Source organism: Pterocles gutturalis, unplaced genomic scaffold, assembly GCF_000699245.1.
Source record: "Pterocles gutturalis isolate BGI_N339 unplaced genomic scaffold, ASM69924v1 scaffold1496, whole genome shotgun sequence".
In the NCBI taxonomy this organism is placed as follows: Eukaryota; Metazoa; Chordata; class Aves; order Pterocliformes; family Pteroclidae; genus Pterocles; species Pterocles gutturalis.
Window position 1 is genome coordinate 1 of NW_010102699.1, and position 14,777 is coordinate 14,777.

At 48.0% G+C, this 14,777-nt stretch overlaps 1 protein-coding gene across 1 annotated transcript; it reads left to right on the forward strand.

Annotated features, from left to right (window-relative positions):
- Positions 1-2,097: 2,097 nt before the first annotated feature.
- Positions 2,098-12,845, forward strand: ROGDI (rogdi homolog (Drosophila)). The gene is made up of 10 exons (XM_010086368.1): positions 2,098-2,175; positions 3,924-4,006; positions 5,405-5,459; positions 5,990-6,070; positions 8,455-8,550; positions 9,843-9,941; positions 10,405-10,518; positions 11,269-11,318; positions 11,860-11,986; positions 12,546-12,845. The coding sequence occupies exons 1-10, from the start codon at positions 2,098-2,100 to the stop codon at positions 12,585-12,587; spliced, it is 825 nt and encodes a 274-aa protein (XP_010084670.1). The 3' UTR covers positions 12,588-12,845.
- Positions 12,846-14,777: the final 1,932 nt, after the last annotated feature.

The following is a 14,777-nucleotide window of genomic DNA, read 5'->3' on the forward strand; positions in this document are numbered from 1 at the left end:
CAACAGCCTGGTTTGCTGGGCTGGGCAAAGGTAGGTGAGACACAGACCAGGTGACATTGCAGAAATCTGTGGAGACACCAGCTGCAGGAAGCAGCGAAAGCTTCCTGTCCCGGAGGGGATTTTGGAGATGCATCAGGCCTAAGCAGCAAGCCGCATGTTAGAACCAGGTTTTTCTAAACTTGGTGTGGTTTGGAATGATCATTCCTCAGAAACGCAGATGTGTGGTGCACAGACATGGTGCACAAACCTGACTTAGTCTGAAATTAATCCTGGGAGGATCTATTTGGAGAAGAGGAGGCTCCAGGGAGACCTCATTGCGGCCTTCCAGTGCTTGAAGGGAGCCTATAAACAGGAGGGGGAACGCCTGTTTACGAGGGTGGATAGTGACAGGACGAGGGGGAATGGTTTTAAACTAAGACAGGGGAGATTTAGGTTGGCTATTAGGAGGAAAATTTTTCATGCAGAGCGTGGTGAGGCAGTGGCCCAGGTTGCCCAGAGAAGCTGTGGATGCCCCATCCCTGGAGGGGTTCAAGGCCAGGCTGGATGGGGCCCTGGGCAGCCTGCTCGAGTGGTTGGCAACCCTGCCCACAGCAGGGGGGTTGAAACTAGATGATCTGTAAGGTCCTGTTCAACCCAGGCCAGCCTATGATTCTGTGATCTTTTGCTGTCACTCCGGGGATGAAAGACAGCAATGATGATTTGAAGTAGAAACATCTGTGTGGCGACAGCGGGTTGGTGGAGGCACTGAAGGCGTGTGCTTTACCTGTGTGATTTCTGTTCCGTTGGGAACCTGGAGGAGAGCGAGTGTTATAGAGAACAGAAGAACAAGGACTCCACTATGTCAGTATGATTCCCATAAACCCAAACCAGGATTAAATGGTGAAGGTCAGTGATCTGCACCTGCACTGGTTTGAAGGGTAGCAGAGGATCCTGCCTCCGTTGGTATGTGTACCTGCTTTGCGTGAGCATTGCTGAAACAAAACCGTCCTTGTCCAGCTCTTTGTTCAGATAACCCTTGCACAAGGTGACGACACACCAGTGAGTTGTTCACCATGAGAAACACAAAATGACAGGAACTGTTGAGTGGAAAAACCACAGGCTTAAATTTCTGAGTTGACCTCACTTTTCCATTTTTTCTACAGGCAACCTGCTCAGTTCATTCCCTTCCAGTACTTTCCACCTGAACAATTCCTCCTGTCTTACAAAGTAGGAAGTGTCAGTCTCTTCTTTGTCCCTTGCTTGCTTCTGTCCCCACTTCCCTGATGATTTTCTGTGTGGGGTTTTGTGGTTTAACAGGAATGCTTAGCTGTGGTTTGAGAATCTGCTTTATACAGGCTTCTCTGTAGCAGACCACTGATTGAGGCTCGAGGTGTTGTGTCATCAGATCGGAACTTGTTTGGTACTGAATTTGCCCAAATTGGGGGTTGGGAGCCCTCAGCCTTTTTCCGCCCCCACCCCCTTTTCAATTCACCTTGCTTTATTTTTAGGCTACTGTTGCGTGGTGAAATGCCACTAGGGAGGAGGAGAAGGATTTTAGGTTTTGTCTTTGCTTCTCACCACCTAACTGGCAACAAATTTGTGTACAAGTTGAGTCTGTTTGGCCCGTGAGGGTAATGGTAAAGCCTCTCCCTGTCTTTATCTTGACCCATGAGCTTTTGGTCTTATTTCCTTGCTGAGGAGGGAGGGTGGGAGAGGCTGGCAGTTGGCCAGCCAAGGTCAGCCCACCCCAGCAGCTTCACAAGATGCCCCAGATTTTGAAGCACCAGGATCTGTACTTTGATCTGAAATTCACATCCCATGCTGCCTGCCTTCCTCATTCTGTGGTTATTCGTACTGTGGTTTGCATGAATGCTGTTAAACAAAGTCAAAACAAGAATGAGGACAGTTCATTTGGTTGGGACTGAGAAGTGGAGACTAAGGCCTTTCAACAAATCAGGGAGAAATATTTTTCTTCTCCTGCTAGTGTGATATTTAAACAGCATGGACATACATACATATATATATGAGTATACTCAGAACTTAAATCATTTTCATATGTGTCTGAGAGATGTATTTCCAGTGTTTGACTTCTAATAATTCCACTGCTATCTTTCCACAATGCAGGAAGAAGAATTTAAATGGCTTTTACAAGAAGAGGTCCATGGTGTTTTAAAACAGCTGCAGGATATTTTGAAGGTAAGGTTAATTTGTTTCACCTGTTTTTTATGTTGTGCATTTGCTCTCTCATGTGAGGAATGGTGGTAAATTTGCCCTGGAGGATAAAATTCATGGTAGATAGTGTGCAGAAGGCTCCGTCATGTGTGTCCAGTGCTGTCCCAAGTGTTTGCTTGCCCTTTAATCTGGAGGACTCTCAGTAAAGCTGGTTTCCCCCAGATTGCTCTGTTCTTGACCCTCTTTCCTGAGAGAGAGCTGCTTTGAAGAGGCACGTGGAGGCGGCCAGACCTGTCTGCCAGGCATTTGCCTGAGATGTGAATATTGTCTGGAACAGAGAATCTGGATCTGCCTGAAACTCTGTTGTGTGATGGTGCAAATGAGCACGATAGCCTTTGGCTGACAATTTACTACTGGTGTAGTGATTAGTAGCATGCACTCTCCTCGTTCAGAACCATCTTTCCCTTGATGTGCCCACTCCTCTGCTGGTACCTGCCCTTTTCAGAGGTGTGAAGCATTCAGCTGACCCAGGTCTGCAGCACCTTCACCCGGCTGAGTGTGGGCTGCTGGGTTTGGCTCTTTGCCGGCAGCCAGGCGGTGAACTGGCCGAAGGGGATTGTGTGCACAGGAGTTCACTGCTCTCCTGCTAGGTTCCTTTTCAACAGACCCAGACCCTTAACACTCTGAGGTTTTGGTGGGGATTACTGGGTGATGCAAGAGCAAAAATGTCAAGGTGAGAGGTGGGTGCCAGAGGAGTGGGGGGGGCTGTAGCACTGACCCAGACTGTGACTCTGTATCAGGTGACAATAACCTGCAGTAGCTGTGTATACAGTGTCTGTTTTGAAGAAATTGTTATGGGTTTAGGGGTGAAGGGTGATTAAAGGACAGTCACCAGCCAGTATAACCAGTCAGGAGGGCTGGTTTCCGCTCCAGACTTCCCAGGTGGGTAAGGGAATGGCAGTGCTTGTGCTGTGCAGCCTGGGCAGCGAGCGTACTGAGAAAGGGGCAGTGCCACGGCACCCGAGGGTGTGCAGGGCCGGGCTGTGCCAAGTGCTGCTCCTGCTGCAGACAGCTTGGCAACCCCTCGGCACTGGCTGCCTCGCCAGGCTCCGGGGCACAGAGCTGGAGCGTGGGATTTCCGATACCTTTCGCCATGAGCTGCACATAGAATCCCAGAATGGTTTGGGTTGGAAGGGACCTTAGAGGTGATCCAGTGCCACCCACTGCCATGGGCAGGGACACCTCCCACCAGCCCAGGTTGCTCAAAGCCTCATCCAGCCTGGCCTTGAACCCCTCCAGGGATGGGGCATCCACAGCTTCTCTGGGCAACCTGGGCCACTGCCTCACCCCCTGCACAGGAAAACATTTCTTCCTCACATCTCATCTCAATCTCCCCTCTTTCAGCTTATAACCATTCTCCTTGTCCTGTCCCTGCACCCCCTGATCCGGAGCCCCCCCATCTCTCCTGTAGCCCCCTTTCAGCACTGGAAGGTCTCCCTGGAGTCTTCTCTTCTCCAGGCTGCACACCCCCAACTCTCTCAGCCTGTCCTTGCACTGAGCCTTCCCCTGGGCTGCGCCTGTCCCGCAGGAGGATGAGGGAAAACTGGTGTGCTCTGCTTGGTGTGTTGAGGGAGGCTGGCAAGGGTGACCACTCCGCGTTCAGCCACTTGCCAGTGTCTGCATTTCTGCTCTTGCCTTGTCCTTGTTCCTGGCTTGTGGTACTTTGGGCCCAGGTGGATGATCCAGCTCTCACTGTGTCCTCTCTTGGGCAGGAGGCCTCTCACTGGTTCGCCCTGCCCGCCGGTGGCGCGGGAGGAGCTGGCAAGCAGGAGAACTTTGTGCTGAGCATGTTGGGGTAAGTGGTCGTGGCGCTCAGTGGGTCGCTGCCGCTGTGCCGGGCTGCTCCGGCGGGGGCTGCTGTGCCCGCTCCTGGTGATGGCTGTGTTTGTGCCAGGGGCTCCCCTCAGTAGCAGAGAGCACTGTTCCTTCAGTGCCTACAGCAAAGGTCTCTTCAGCCCCCCAGAGTAAAGGGGTTTTCTTTAATGGGAGATTTCGCCTTAAGGAAAACAAACGAACAAGCTCTCACGGCAGTTAATGTGTCAGTCTGGAGCCGTGTTCCAGGGGCTGCCTTACCCAGACTCGTGCCAGTTCCTACAGACACCTGTAGCATAGCCGTTGATTCCCAACCACGCGCTGGTGTGTTGCGTGAGCCTGCTGCTGTCAGCAGTTTTGCCAAGGGGCATTTTTCTGATTCTGCGTGCAGGGAGTCACAGTTACAAGATCTGAATTCTGCTCTTAGCTCAGTTTCTGACTCTGACTGTAGACAAATCTTGGTTCCTAATCTCCCTAAAATAACAATAATAAATCTACTGTGCACTGAGCAAAGTGAGACCTGTGAGCAGGTGCTGTAGGAGTGCCGCTCTCTGAAATAGCTGTCCATTTTTTGGTCTCCAGCATAGGCTTGGTCTGAATAGCTGCGCTCTGGCAGCGGTCGCAAGCTTGTTGCAAAGTAGGAGACCTCAGTCCTTAGGAGCAGCGTGGTGAGTGTTTTATAGAATGGTGCAGTGATTCTTTATTGGGTTTGAAGGTTGCATTCTTCAGATCTTAAAGTATTAAAGTTGATTCTGTTTTTCATTCGTTGTTGTTGCAAGGTGGATCTTAATAAGTGTTGATGTAAAGAGTCTCTGTCTAGTGTATGAAAACGTAAGGTATGGCTAACCTGAGTTCTTGAAGGCCCAGGTGCTTCAGTCTTCCCCTGCTGTTCACTGTAGATGTGAACCATCTTGCAGGACTTTTTAGAGGGTTTGGGGTGTGTTTTTTTGTTTATTTAGGGTGGGGTTTTTTTGTTGGAGGTTGGGATTTGTAGCTTTCAGCTCCCATGTGAACCATGTAGCACTCTGATGTCAGTAATTCCTGGAATATCTTGTTTTGTACCTGCTGGAGCTGTTGGTAACTGCAGCCAAATTGTTGATGGGTAGTACATGAAATATGCGTGGGATCAGAAATGAACGTCATGCTTGAGGCAGGGCAGTCAGGGTGAGGGGGCTCATAAAGAATATGACAGCAGCTGACGGCAGGCCAAGAGCTGGGGACTTGAGAGTGGGTGTGGAGCTCATCTGCATCCCCAAGCTGAGCCCTGGAAGGAGGGGAACTTGGCCATGAGGCAGGGCGGGGCAGCATCCAGTGGAGAGTTTTGGTAGGTGTCTCTTGCCTCCTGTGGCTTGTGTTGCCCAGATCTTTCTTCTCATTCCAGCACAGACCAGGTGAAAGGTGTGTTGACGCTGCAGGGAGATGCTCTGTGTCAAGCTGTGAGTACTTGCTGTGCTTCTTGCTTTGTACTACCATCAAGGGGTGAGGGGGAGCCATCCTTATTACAGTTTGATGAGCTCAAGGGAGAGGTCATCCCTATTATGCTTTACCGGCAATCAATAAGTATTCTTTGTCAGTCTTCCCTAATAGGCCTTAAATCCTTAATGTTCCAGCAACTGTTGAAATTTGTCAAGATCCAGCATTTAACCCCCACACCCACACACTCTGTGGAGTTGACTTTCCTGGGGATTCCTTGCCTTTACTGCCTTTGTTGTGGAATATCAGATTTCCTTGGGGACCTTCTGAGATGAGGTCGTATGTCCTGTCTGGATCCCGATTCACTAAATGCCTTTCAAATGATCCTTTGTATTAACATCTTTCTGTAGGAGGACTGAGGCTCTGTCCGTGCTGGGACTGCTGAAAGCAGCTTGCCACAATGGTCTGGGACACAGAATGGAGTGGGACTGGCAGTCTCCATGGTCTGCACTTGGGGATTGCTTGTTCTCACATGTTTGTTTCTTTCTTTAAGGATGTTAATCTGAAAATGCCTAGAAATAATCAGCTCCTGCACTTTGCATTTCGGGAAGACAAGCAGTGGAAATTGCAGCAGGTACTGTTAACTTTGGAAACCTACCTCTCTGCAGTGTCTGCACCCTCCAAGCAGTAGTTGTAGCCCCTTGCTTTCCGAGAGAGGTTATGTCCATCCCACATTAGCTCCAGTGCTAAAAGCTAAGTGAGTAAAGAGAAGCAATTAAATTCAGTTCTGGTGCTAGGAGAGCAGCGTGGGTTCTGCTTGTTCCTGAAACACCAGTGAGCTGAAGGCTGTCTGCATAGCAGTCGTTGTCCTGTACAAGCTGTGCCTGGGGTACTAGCCTTGTGTCTGCTTGTGCAGGCTAGCAGTGCAAAGAGTGACTTCAGAGGCTTTGAGTAGCTTGCTCTCGTTCACTTACACAGAAGCATTTATGCTGAGAACAGATCTCACTGCATTGTGCTCCTGTAGCACAGGTGAGTTCCTTCAGTGAAGGAGCTAAAGGCATGCGGCTGTCAAGAACATTGAATCTCTTTCCCACCATTTTGCCGGGAGAAAGATGTATTCCGTGTGCTTCACTACGCCAGGGCTCAGGTTTCTTTAGGTGATCAGTCCATTTGGTCTTGAGTGCAGTTTCCAACGACTGCTTTGGCAGTGGAGTGGAAGCTCTGCCTTGTAACTTTGTAGAAATCTAGAAAATTGTGTGCTTGAGATGTTAATGCCAAACAACTGGGTTTATTTATGCCTCACAACAAGGCAAGGAAGTTTTTGTGATAACACTCAGCAGCGGGTATTTAGTACTGCCTGGTTGACAGGATTCTACCAGCTTTTATGGAAAGCACCTTCCCTTATTTATTTGGAAGAGTTTTGTATTTTAATGTTCAGATATGGAATGTGAGTGCCTAAAGGACTCTGTGCAGAAGCATTTACAGTGATTATGTGGAGATCTTTGTCCTGGCTGAATTAAAAAGGAGCATCCCAAAGTATTGTGAGTTTTTTCCCTTAGTGAATGGTGCCAGTTGGAGTTTTGTTTCCCTGGGCAAAGATAAAGTCATTGGTAAGAAATTGTAGTTTAGGCACATTTTTGAGGAACACAAGTGCAGGTGCACAAGTTTTGAGGAACTTGATTAGAAAACAGAGAAAAATCAAGGGGGAATAGGAATGAAGCAAGTCCTTATAACAGCAAGGATTGGCATTGCTGGGTTGGGTAACACTGCCAGGAACCAGTTAGCTGGCTCAAAAGCATCTGGGAGATATAGTGGATGGAGGTGGTGATGTTTGGAGATGCCATAGCCCTGGTACCTGCAGAGTCTCTCTGCAGCCTGACAGTGGACTTCGTCATCTCTCTCTCCTCTCTGTAGCCCCTGGTGCCTTGTGCTTTCTAAAAGCAGGGCTGTCCTGTGATCCCTGAGCTCTATATGAGAAGGAACTAGTGCCCAGATCTATGCCAGGGAGGCCTCTATAAGGCTGAGCTGGGATCTGGAGTTGCTGGGGAGCAGTGTAGATGTATCAAAGTACAGTTATCCCAAGCTTTTATCCATCTCTCAGCAGCCACCTCTCATCCAAGCTTCTCTGCTTACCTTTTCCATTTATTGCACCCTCTGATTTACCCCTTTGCTTTTTTTCAATTTTCCTGCTGCTGCCTGGAACTGAACACCAGACACTTTCTCACAGGGCCATTTTCTTCTTCCTCTGGTTTGTCCTTGTTCCCATCAAAGCACTGGGACACACCTCTCAACGTTACATTGGTACTTGTCTCCCGGCTGCCAGCGATCTTGCTTGAGAGCGACTTGAGCTAGCTGTGTCCTGAGTCTGGTCCAGTTCCACACAAGTGGCACGATGGCAGCTTCTTGATGCTGGAGATAATGCTCAACCCCAACAATTATAGTTTTGAAGGACTCTGGAATACTGCCAGAGATGCTATATTAGAAATCAATGTTTGCTACTCATTGCTGCTATTGATGTGATTTACAGCATTAGTTTTAGCTCTGATAGTTCCTAAGGAAGAAATCATTATACATGCTACTCATTTCTGCTATTGATGTGATTTACAGCATTAGTTTTAGCTCTGATAGTTCCTAAGGAAGAAATCATTATACATGCTACCATGTACCATCAGCAGTGAGAATTCCTGCCTGAACAGTCATGATCAGAGTCCTCCCAGGATGAGAGTGCCTGATGTCACTGTTCCTTCAGGGCAGCAGCAATATTTTTATTGACTTTTATTTTTTTATACAGTTTGTGGGTCAGGCTGGTTGGCATCTCGAGCCCTTGAGTGAAGAACCCAATAATGCATCTGGGCAGCAGTGGTAGATTTGTGTTAGCGAGTGTCTGGTACTCAGAGACAAATGGCCTTAACATTTGAGAAGTCACCAGTTTATTAGGGCCAACAAGACAATCGGGGTAATCTCTGCTTCCTAGTGTGTATTACAGTGTTTAATAGTGCTGCATTTGTACCTTTGCAGATCCAGGATGCTAGAAACCATGTTAACCAAGCTGTTTACCTGCTTATGAACAGAGATGTCAACTACCAGTTCAAAACAGGCTTGGAGGTTCTCAAGGTGAGGAGAAAGCCCTCTCTACTTGGGTAGGAACGTGCAGTTTTTTCCCTCCATTTGTTGTTTTAAACACAGTTCATGCACAGTTCGTGTCTTGAGTCTCTGACTGGAGATTAATTCCGCAGTTGTACCCGTATGTACCTGCACCAGGGACTATCCATGTGACCTTGTATTTGATAGCAATCTACACCAGTTTAGCATCAGTAGCAGGGTTGTACATCACGGTGAATGGTGATCTGAGCAGTTGGGGCCTTGTTGCACAGCAGTGATATTCTGGGAGCATTTCCCTTGATTTTTTTTTGGATGATGTGGTTCCACAGCTCGTGTTCTTCCCTGTCAGTCAGTGCTTTTGGGGAGAGAAGAAATGAGGCAGTCATCAGCAAACAAAAGATTACAGTTAGTACTCACGATTTGAAAGTGACTTCTCACTTGCAAGTAGTAGGTGATACAGTCTGATACAGACCAGCTGCTGCATGGCAATGAAGCCCAGCCCTCTGCTTGGAAATGCTCTCTGACACTACCAGACTTTTGACTTACTCATTAAAATCGATCACAGTATCAAACGTGAGAAGGCTAAACCTTTTTAGTCTCCACGTGGGCAAGGCTGCTAAAAGGAAGAAGCTAGGTACTAAAACTATATCCTTTTTGCTTTCAGGTGGAAGTAGGGGGGAGAAATTAGTCGTCATATAAAATGCCTTCATCTTAGCACTCATGAGCTCTGTAACAGACATAGGTTGCTTCCCACTTTTTTTTCTGGAAAAGGAAGTCTGCCTGAATAGAGCCTTTGAACTGTGGTTTCTGGCAGGATTGGACTCACAATGAGCTGGTTCTTTTCACTAGTGCCTTAGCTCTTAGATGGTCATGAATGGGGAGGGGGGGGAGGCATTCAGCAGTTGTACCCATGACAGCTCTCAATGGGGAGAACTAGAACACAGCTTGTTGTTTTTCCTTAATGCCTGCTCTTCAGAAGAGCTGATGATGAGTCTGTCAATGCTTCTTTGGCATCAGTAATTGATCTCATGTTCTCTTTTTATTCTTCTGATGAATAGCTGGTCTCCAGTCCCTGGTATTAAACACTCCTGGCCTGTCTCACGAGTGTCTATCATGGTGTTAACAGTTAAACTGCTTTTCTGTGGAAGCCACTCCTTCCCAAGAAGTCCCTGAATTCCTGGAAGGGTGGAGGGGTGGTGTTGGTGGTGGTGATTGTTGTTGTAATACTCGCGAAAGGCTGTAGGATTCTGCAGCACGCTGTCCAGGGATCACCACTCAGCAGTGTACTGTACGTTATCTTGTAGCTTATGGATGCTGTGATGTTACAGCTCTCAAGAGCCCGAAATCGGCTTACCACTCCTGCCACTCTGACTCTACCAGAGATTGCCTCCAGTGGTCTCACAGTAAGTATGGGGTGGTCTAGATCTTCCTACAGTCTGTCAGCATGCAACAGTTAGGATATTGTGCTGCATCCTGGTGGAAGTGGATTTCTGAAGTGTCTCCTGAGGCAGAGGGAGCTAAAGTAGGTGTAAACCCTGACCATCTTCCTCTGGGAAAGCAGATGACTTGGGCATGAGAACTCTGCTTCTCAGAGAGTAAGTTCTGTTCTCTGCCCGGGGAGCTTGTCCAGGGATGATTTGCCCCTGTGAACACTGCTCCATCCTCTTTTGTCACCGTCATGCACACACCATTTGATCAAGTGCAGCAAGAGGAACAACCGTTGCCTGAAAGCTGCTCATTGCCTCTTTCCTTATGTCCCTCTCATTATGGGGTAACTGTAGTATGGCTTAGAAAAAGGTAGTGATTTCCCAGCACTAGAAATAATGGTCCTTTTACTGACAAAGAAACTGCTTATTTTCTCACCAGAAAATGTTCACCCCTGCTCTGCCTCCAGACATCCTGGTGAATTTCTATATTAGCCTGAATAAACTGTGCCTGACTGTCTACCAACTCCATGTGCTGCAGCCCAGCACAACCAAGGTGACACGTACTGTCTCTTCAGCCTTGTCTGTTTACCTCTCCCTACGCCCCACTGTGAGGAGATCACGCTGGTACATGGTGCAATGTTATGTGCATAAGATAAGGCAGAAATGTGGGTGTTAAGTGTCTGTGTTTAGATATGCTGCAGACAGAGCACTGTCTCTAAATCTAGTTTGGGGCATGGCCACTTAGCCCAGAAGAAAATACCAGTGCTCTGGAGAAAACCAGTAACTATTTTTTGCCAAGTAATGCTTTTACTTACAATATAGTTTGAGAATTTTGCCTAATTTTGGAAGGGCATAATTGTATTAATCCAGTTTATGTCAAAGTAGCATCTTGGGTTTTCTGAATGGAGTTGTGATGGATACTTTCCTGCTTCACCTGGAGCATTTGAGTCAGCCTGATGTCCTGTAAAAACAGAATTAAACTCTTAAGCTTTATGAAATGCAGTCCTTCCAAGAGGATATTTTTTCCTAAAATCTCCCTTTTGTTTTTCTTCTGGATCTTCTCATCTTATTTTTGTGGTGCTAAAATTTGTAGCTAAGTTGGACTCAGCCGCTCAGAATTTTTTTCAGGAAGGAGCAGGAGGGGTTCAGATGACATGGATTCCATATGAATGGAGTATTCAGGCAGATACAGTACAGGCATTTCCTGATGTCAGGCTACTGAAAGTGCAAACCTTATATGTCCTCCTTCTAAGCAGTTTGTTTACTGCATCAAAATCCTAATGACCTTTTCCTCCTTCTCTAGAACTTCAAGCCTGCTGGAGGGTCCATTTTACACTACCCTGGAGCCATGTTGTAAGTACAGTCACTCCAAGGGCTGTGAAACAGGTATGGGAGGATGCTGAGGATGAGAGCCCAGGGGCTGGATGCAGTTCTGGTTATAGCAGCTGTCAAGTGGAGAAGCTGGACCAAGCCACTTGCTGTGGCTGTGCCTGTGAATACACAGGTGCCCATAATAGTGTTTCTTTAATGACTTGCTCATAAAGGCCCAAAGATGTGGCTTGTCAGGATACAGCCCACCCACGCAGTGCCGTGAGTTTGTTTAGAGATCAGAATTGTCAACCAAAATGAACATGAGGCTATTGGCATTGCCATCTGCGTTTCCTGCCTTTGTGCCTCTCTGGAAGGTGGTAAAGTTTCTACCTTAACCCTGTTAGGTTTAGCTTAACTGGGAGTCTGGTCAGAGGTAGAGTTTGCATTCTATAACTTTGCCAGGTGCTGTTTTAAATGTAATAGAAATCATAATGATCTCTTCTGGGAGAATGGAGGACAGGTGAGTTTTGTGTTCTGTGCCTTTGTGTGTGAAGCTCTGCTCCTTTTTTTTCCCCCACTCCAGTGAGTTTGGCAGCCAGCGGTATGAAGTCAGCCATGTCCATAAGGTGGAATGTGTTGTCCCGTGGTTAAACGATGCCCTTGTCTTCTTTACAGTTTCACTGCAGCTTTGCCAGCAACTGAAGGACAAGGTAATGGCCGTAGAGAAGGGGCTTTGTTTTTAACTCTGCATTTTGAGAGGACCTCAGATCTCCTAAAAATGTGATGTTATTCTGTACAATTTACATGTAAACTGAAAACAAGAGATGAGTCAGTGCTCTGGAGCCAGGAAGCTGTCTGGCACTGCCTGGCAGACAGCCGTCTGGGATCAGTGTAGGAGTGTGGCAGATGCATCTGCTGAACTAGTGACTAGATGGAGAGGAGCAGGTAGACACTTCTGTGTTCTCAGTCATGAGCTGCATGTGAGAAGATTCCAGGGTTCTGTAGAGGAGGCACATAGACCTCCAACAAACTAGATTCCAGTAGACCAACGTTCAGTTCCAGCTCTGCAGCTGACCTGGCTGCCACTTTAAGCAAGTAACCTTGCGCTCCAAGCCTCTTCAGTCACAACAGCAGCAAATCTGCCCTTCTGCAGTGCAGTGCAGGAGTGTGTAATGCTCTAAAGCTCAATCTTCATGCATGCTTTATATGCTCTTTCTCCTACGGCCCAAGGGATACAGGAACTTATCTGCTTTTCTTCTTGCTTTCCAGATTTCTGTTTTCTCCAGTTACTCGAACTACAGGCCATATTAATTCTCTGTGGAGCGTCCAAGCCCTTACAGCACTTCCATTGTCTCCCTGTTTGTTTTCAACATGCTGGCTGAGTCCAGGTCAGCCTGAGGAGTGCTGTGGTTCCCTACCGTGTGGCTCTCCACTGGGTGGGGTCAGCGTAGCCAGAAACACAACTTCAGTAGCCTTGTCTGGGACTGCTGCATATGCAGGGCACCAAGCAATGCTGTGTGGCTGGCGAGAGCTTCCACCTGTCTTTGTTCTCATGTGGATTGTGTGGCTCACACTTTTCCAAGCCACTGATGAATTACGCTAGTCCCTTACGAGGGATGGGGAGCTGTGGACTGCTCTCACTTGTGGTATTTGCACACAGTGCTGCAACTAACTGCTGGACTGTGAGCTGGCTGGGGAGGGATGAAGGCAGGCTAATTTAACACACCACAAAAAGTGTAGGGCACGTTGCTCCATGTAGTGAAATATTGTTGTGATCTGGTCCAGCTGTGGTTATGACTAGCCCTGAGCTTCTCCCTCTCCTATCTGTTCTATCCATGCCCATGTTATTGATTCCCCTTTGGCGATATTCTTACTTGCTGCTGTTTGAACTCTTTTTTTTTTTCCCCTGGCATCAATGTGATAGTATTTTTTTTCTCTAAGCCCTAGTTGGGCCAGTTGGTTTTTTTCAGGTTTAATATCTTGTTTTCACTGCCAGCCTTTGGAGTTGCCTTGGTACCTTGAGCACAGCTGTGCAGTCTCGCATCCTGTTGTTAAGTCCAAAGGGAGTACTTTGTTATTACGATTTGCTGCTGCCTACCTGTGGATGCTACAGTATGTAACTCATCCCTCTAGCCATTGATAACTGTGAAATAAAGATCCTCAGACCTGTCGTGATCCTGTGGGCTCTCAGTGCTGAGAATGGAAGAGTATCAGAGATCATGTGCTCTCTTACAAGTGAGTGGTTCTGCATGCTGGGTGACTGTTTTACTGGGAGGGCAGAGCTGGGCAGCTCTTCAAAGGCTGGGCCTGCTTTGTGTAGCCTCAGCCCAGTGCTGTCTGACACCCAAGTCCTACCTGAAGTACTTCTCCAAACTTCCCTTGACAGACATATTTGGGAGAGGCTGTAGGTACTGAGACTGGGCTGGGTTGGCTCACAGGGCTGGCTGGCAAGTGATGAGGAAGCATCGCCTGTCTTGCTTAGCTCCAGCCAGCCCTGTCCAGCCCGTGTTTCTGGTGCCTTTCCTCACTGGAGTACCTTACCCAGGAGCCCACATGTGTGCTGAGGTGAAGACTGCAGGCTCACCAACATCCCTACAAAACCAGGGCCGTTGGAGCCTATCGTGGCAGCATGGCCGTGCTGCCCAGAGCGCTCTGCTCAGAGGGAAGAGATCACAGAGTCACAGAATGGTTGAGGTTGGATGGGGACCTCTGAGGTCTGCCTGCTCCAATTCCCCTGCTCAAGCAGGGACACCCAAAAACGGTCTCCCAGGACCGCGTCCCGATGGCTTTTGAATAGCTCCAAGGATGGAGACTAGAGGGAGGTATGTTGCTTTGATTTTTTTTTTTTTCTGCATAGACCTCTGCTCTAGGCGTGTGTGCCCTACCTTGTCCGCAACCTCTATTTCTGTCCCTTTGTGAGATCCCTGGGACCCTGAGAAGTTTAGTGCCAGGCTTGTTACTGTTGCAGCTTCCTTCTCTGAGGACTTGACACTTGGTGCTGTGCTTGGTCTAACACATGCTGACATTACAGGTGGCAGCAGTAAGAGAGCCTACAAATGAGTACCGGGCTGTGATGGATGAATGTGTTTGCTAGTATGGAATGAAAGGTGGAGGGCAGAGAGGCCGGGATGGGCAGATGCAGTAGCAGATTCATTACTGCTTCCAGTCAATTGGCCTTGTGACTAGCTGTGCTCATGACCCTGGGTGTGCGTTTACCAACCCTTGCACTGTTCCAGACCCTTCTCTGCTTAGAAAGTGATTGCTTATGTGTGGAACTGCTGGCCATTAACAGCTTCTTGGATGAGAGTATTTTTATAGTTAATAATCTCTCTGCAGCTGTCTGTGCTCTTCCTTGACCCTGTGTGTAGAGCAGGTCCTTGTTTAATTCACGCTAGTGTGTGCAGCCCAATCAGTGTTGCCACATCCTCCCCAACTCAGCTTCCTGCTCAGAGGGACATAATATGCAACCCAGTGTGTGGTGTTTTCTTCTAATGAAAGTAA

Bases quoted from the DNA above. Each gene is read 5' to 3' on its own strand.
- ROGDI (XM_010086368.1), top strand. From the start codon at position 2,098: ATGCAGGAAGAAGAATTTAAATGGCTTTTACAAGAAGAGGTCCATGGT. The intron at 8,551-9,842 runs GTGAGGAGAAAG...GTTATCTTGTAG, and splicing joins CAGGCTTGGAGGTTCTCAAG to CTTATGGATGCTGTGATGTT. The intron at 11,987-12,545 runs GTAATGGCCGTA...CTTGCTTTCCAG, and splicing joins GCCAGCAACTGAAGGACAAG to ATTTCTGTTTTCTCCAGTTA.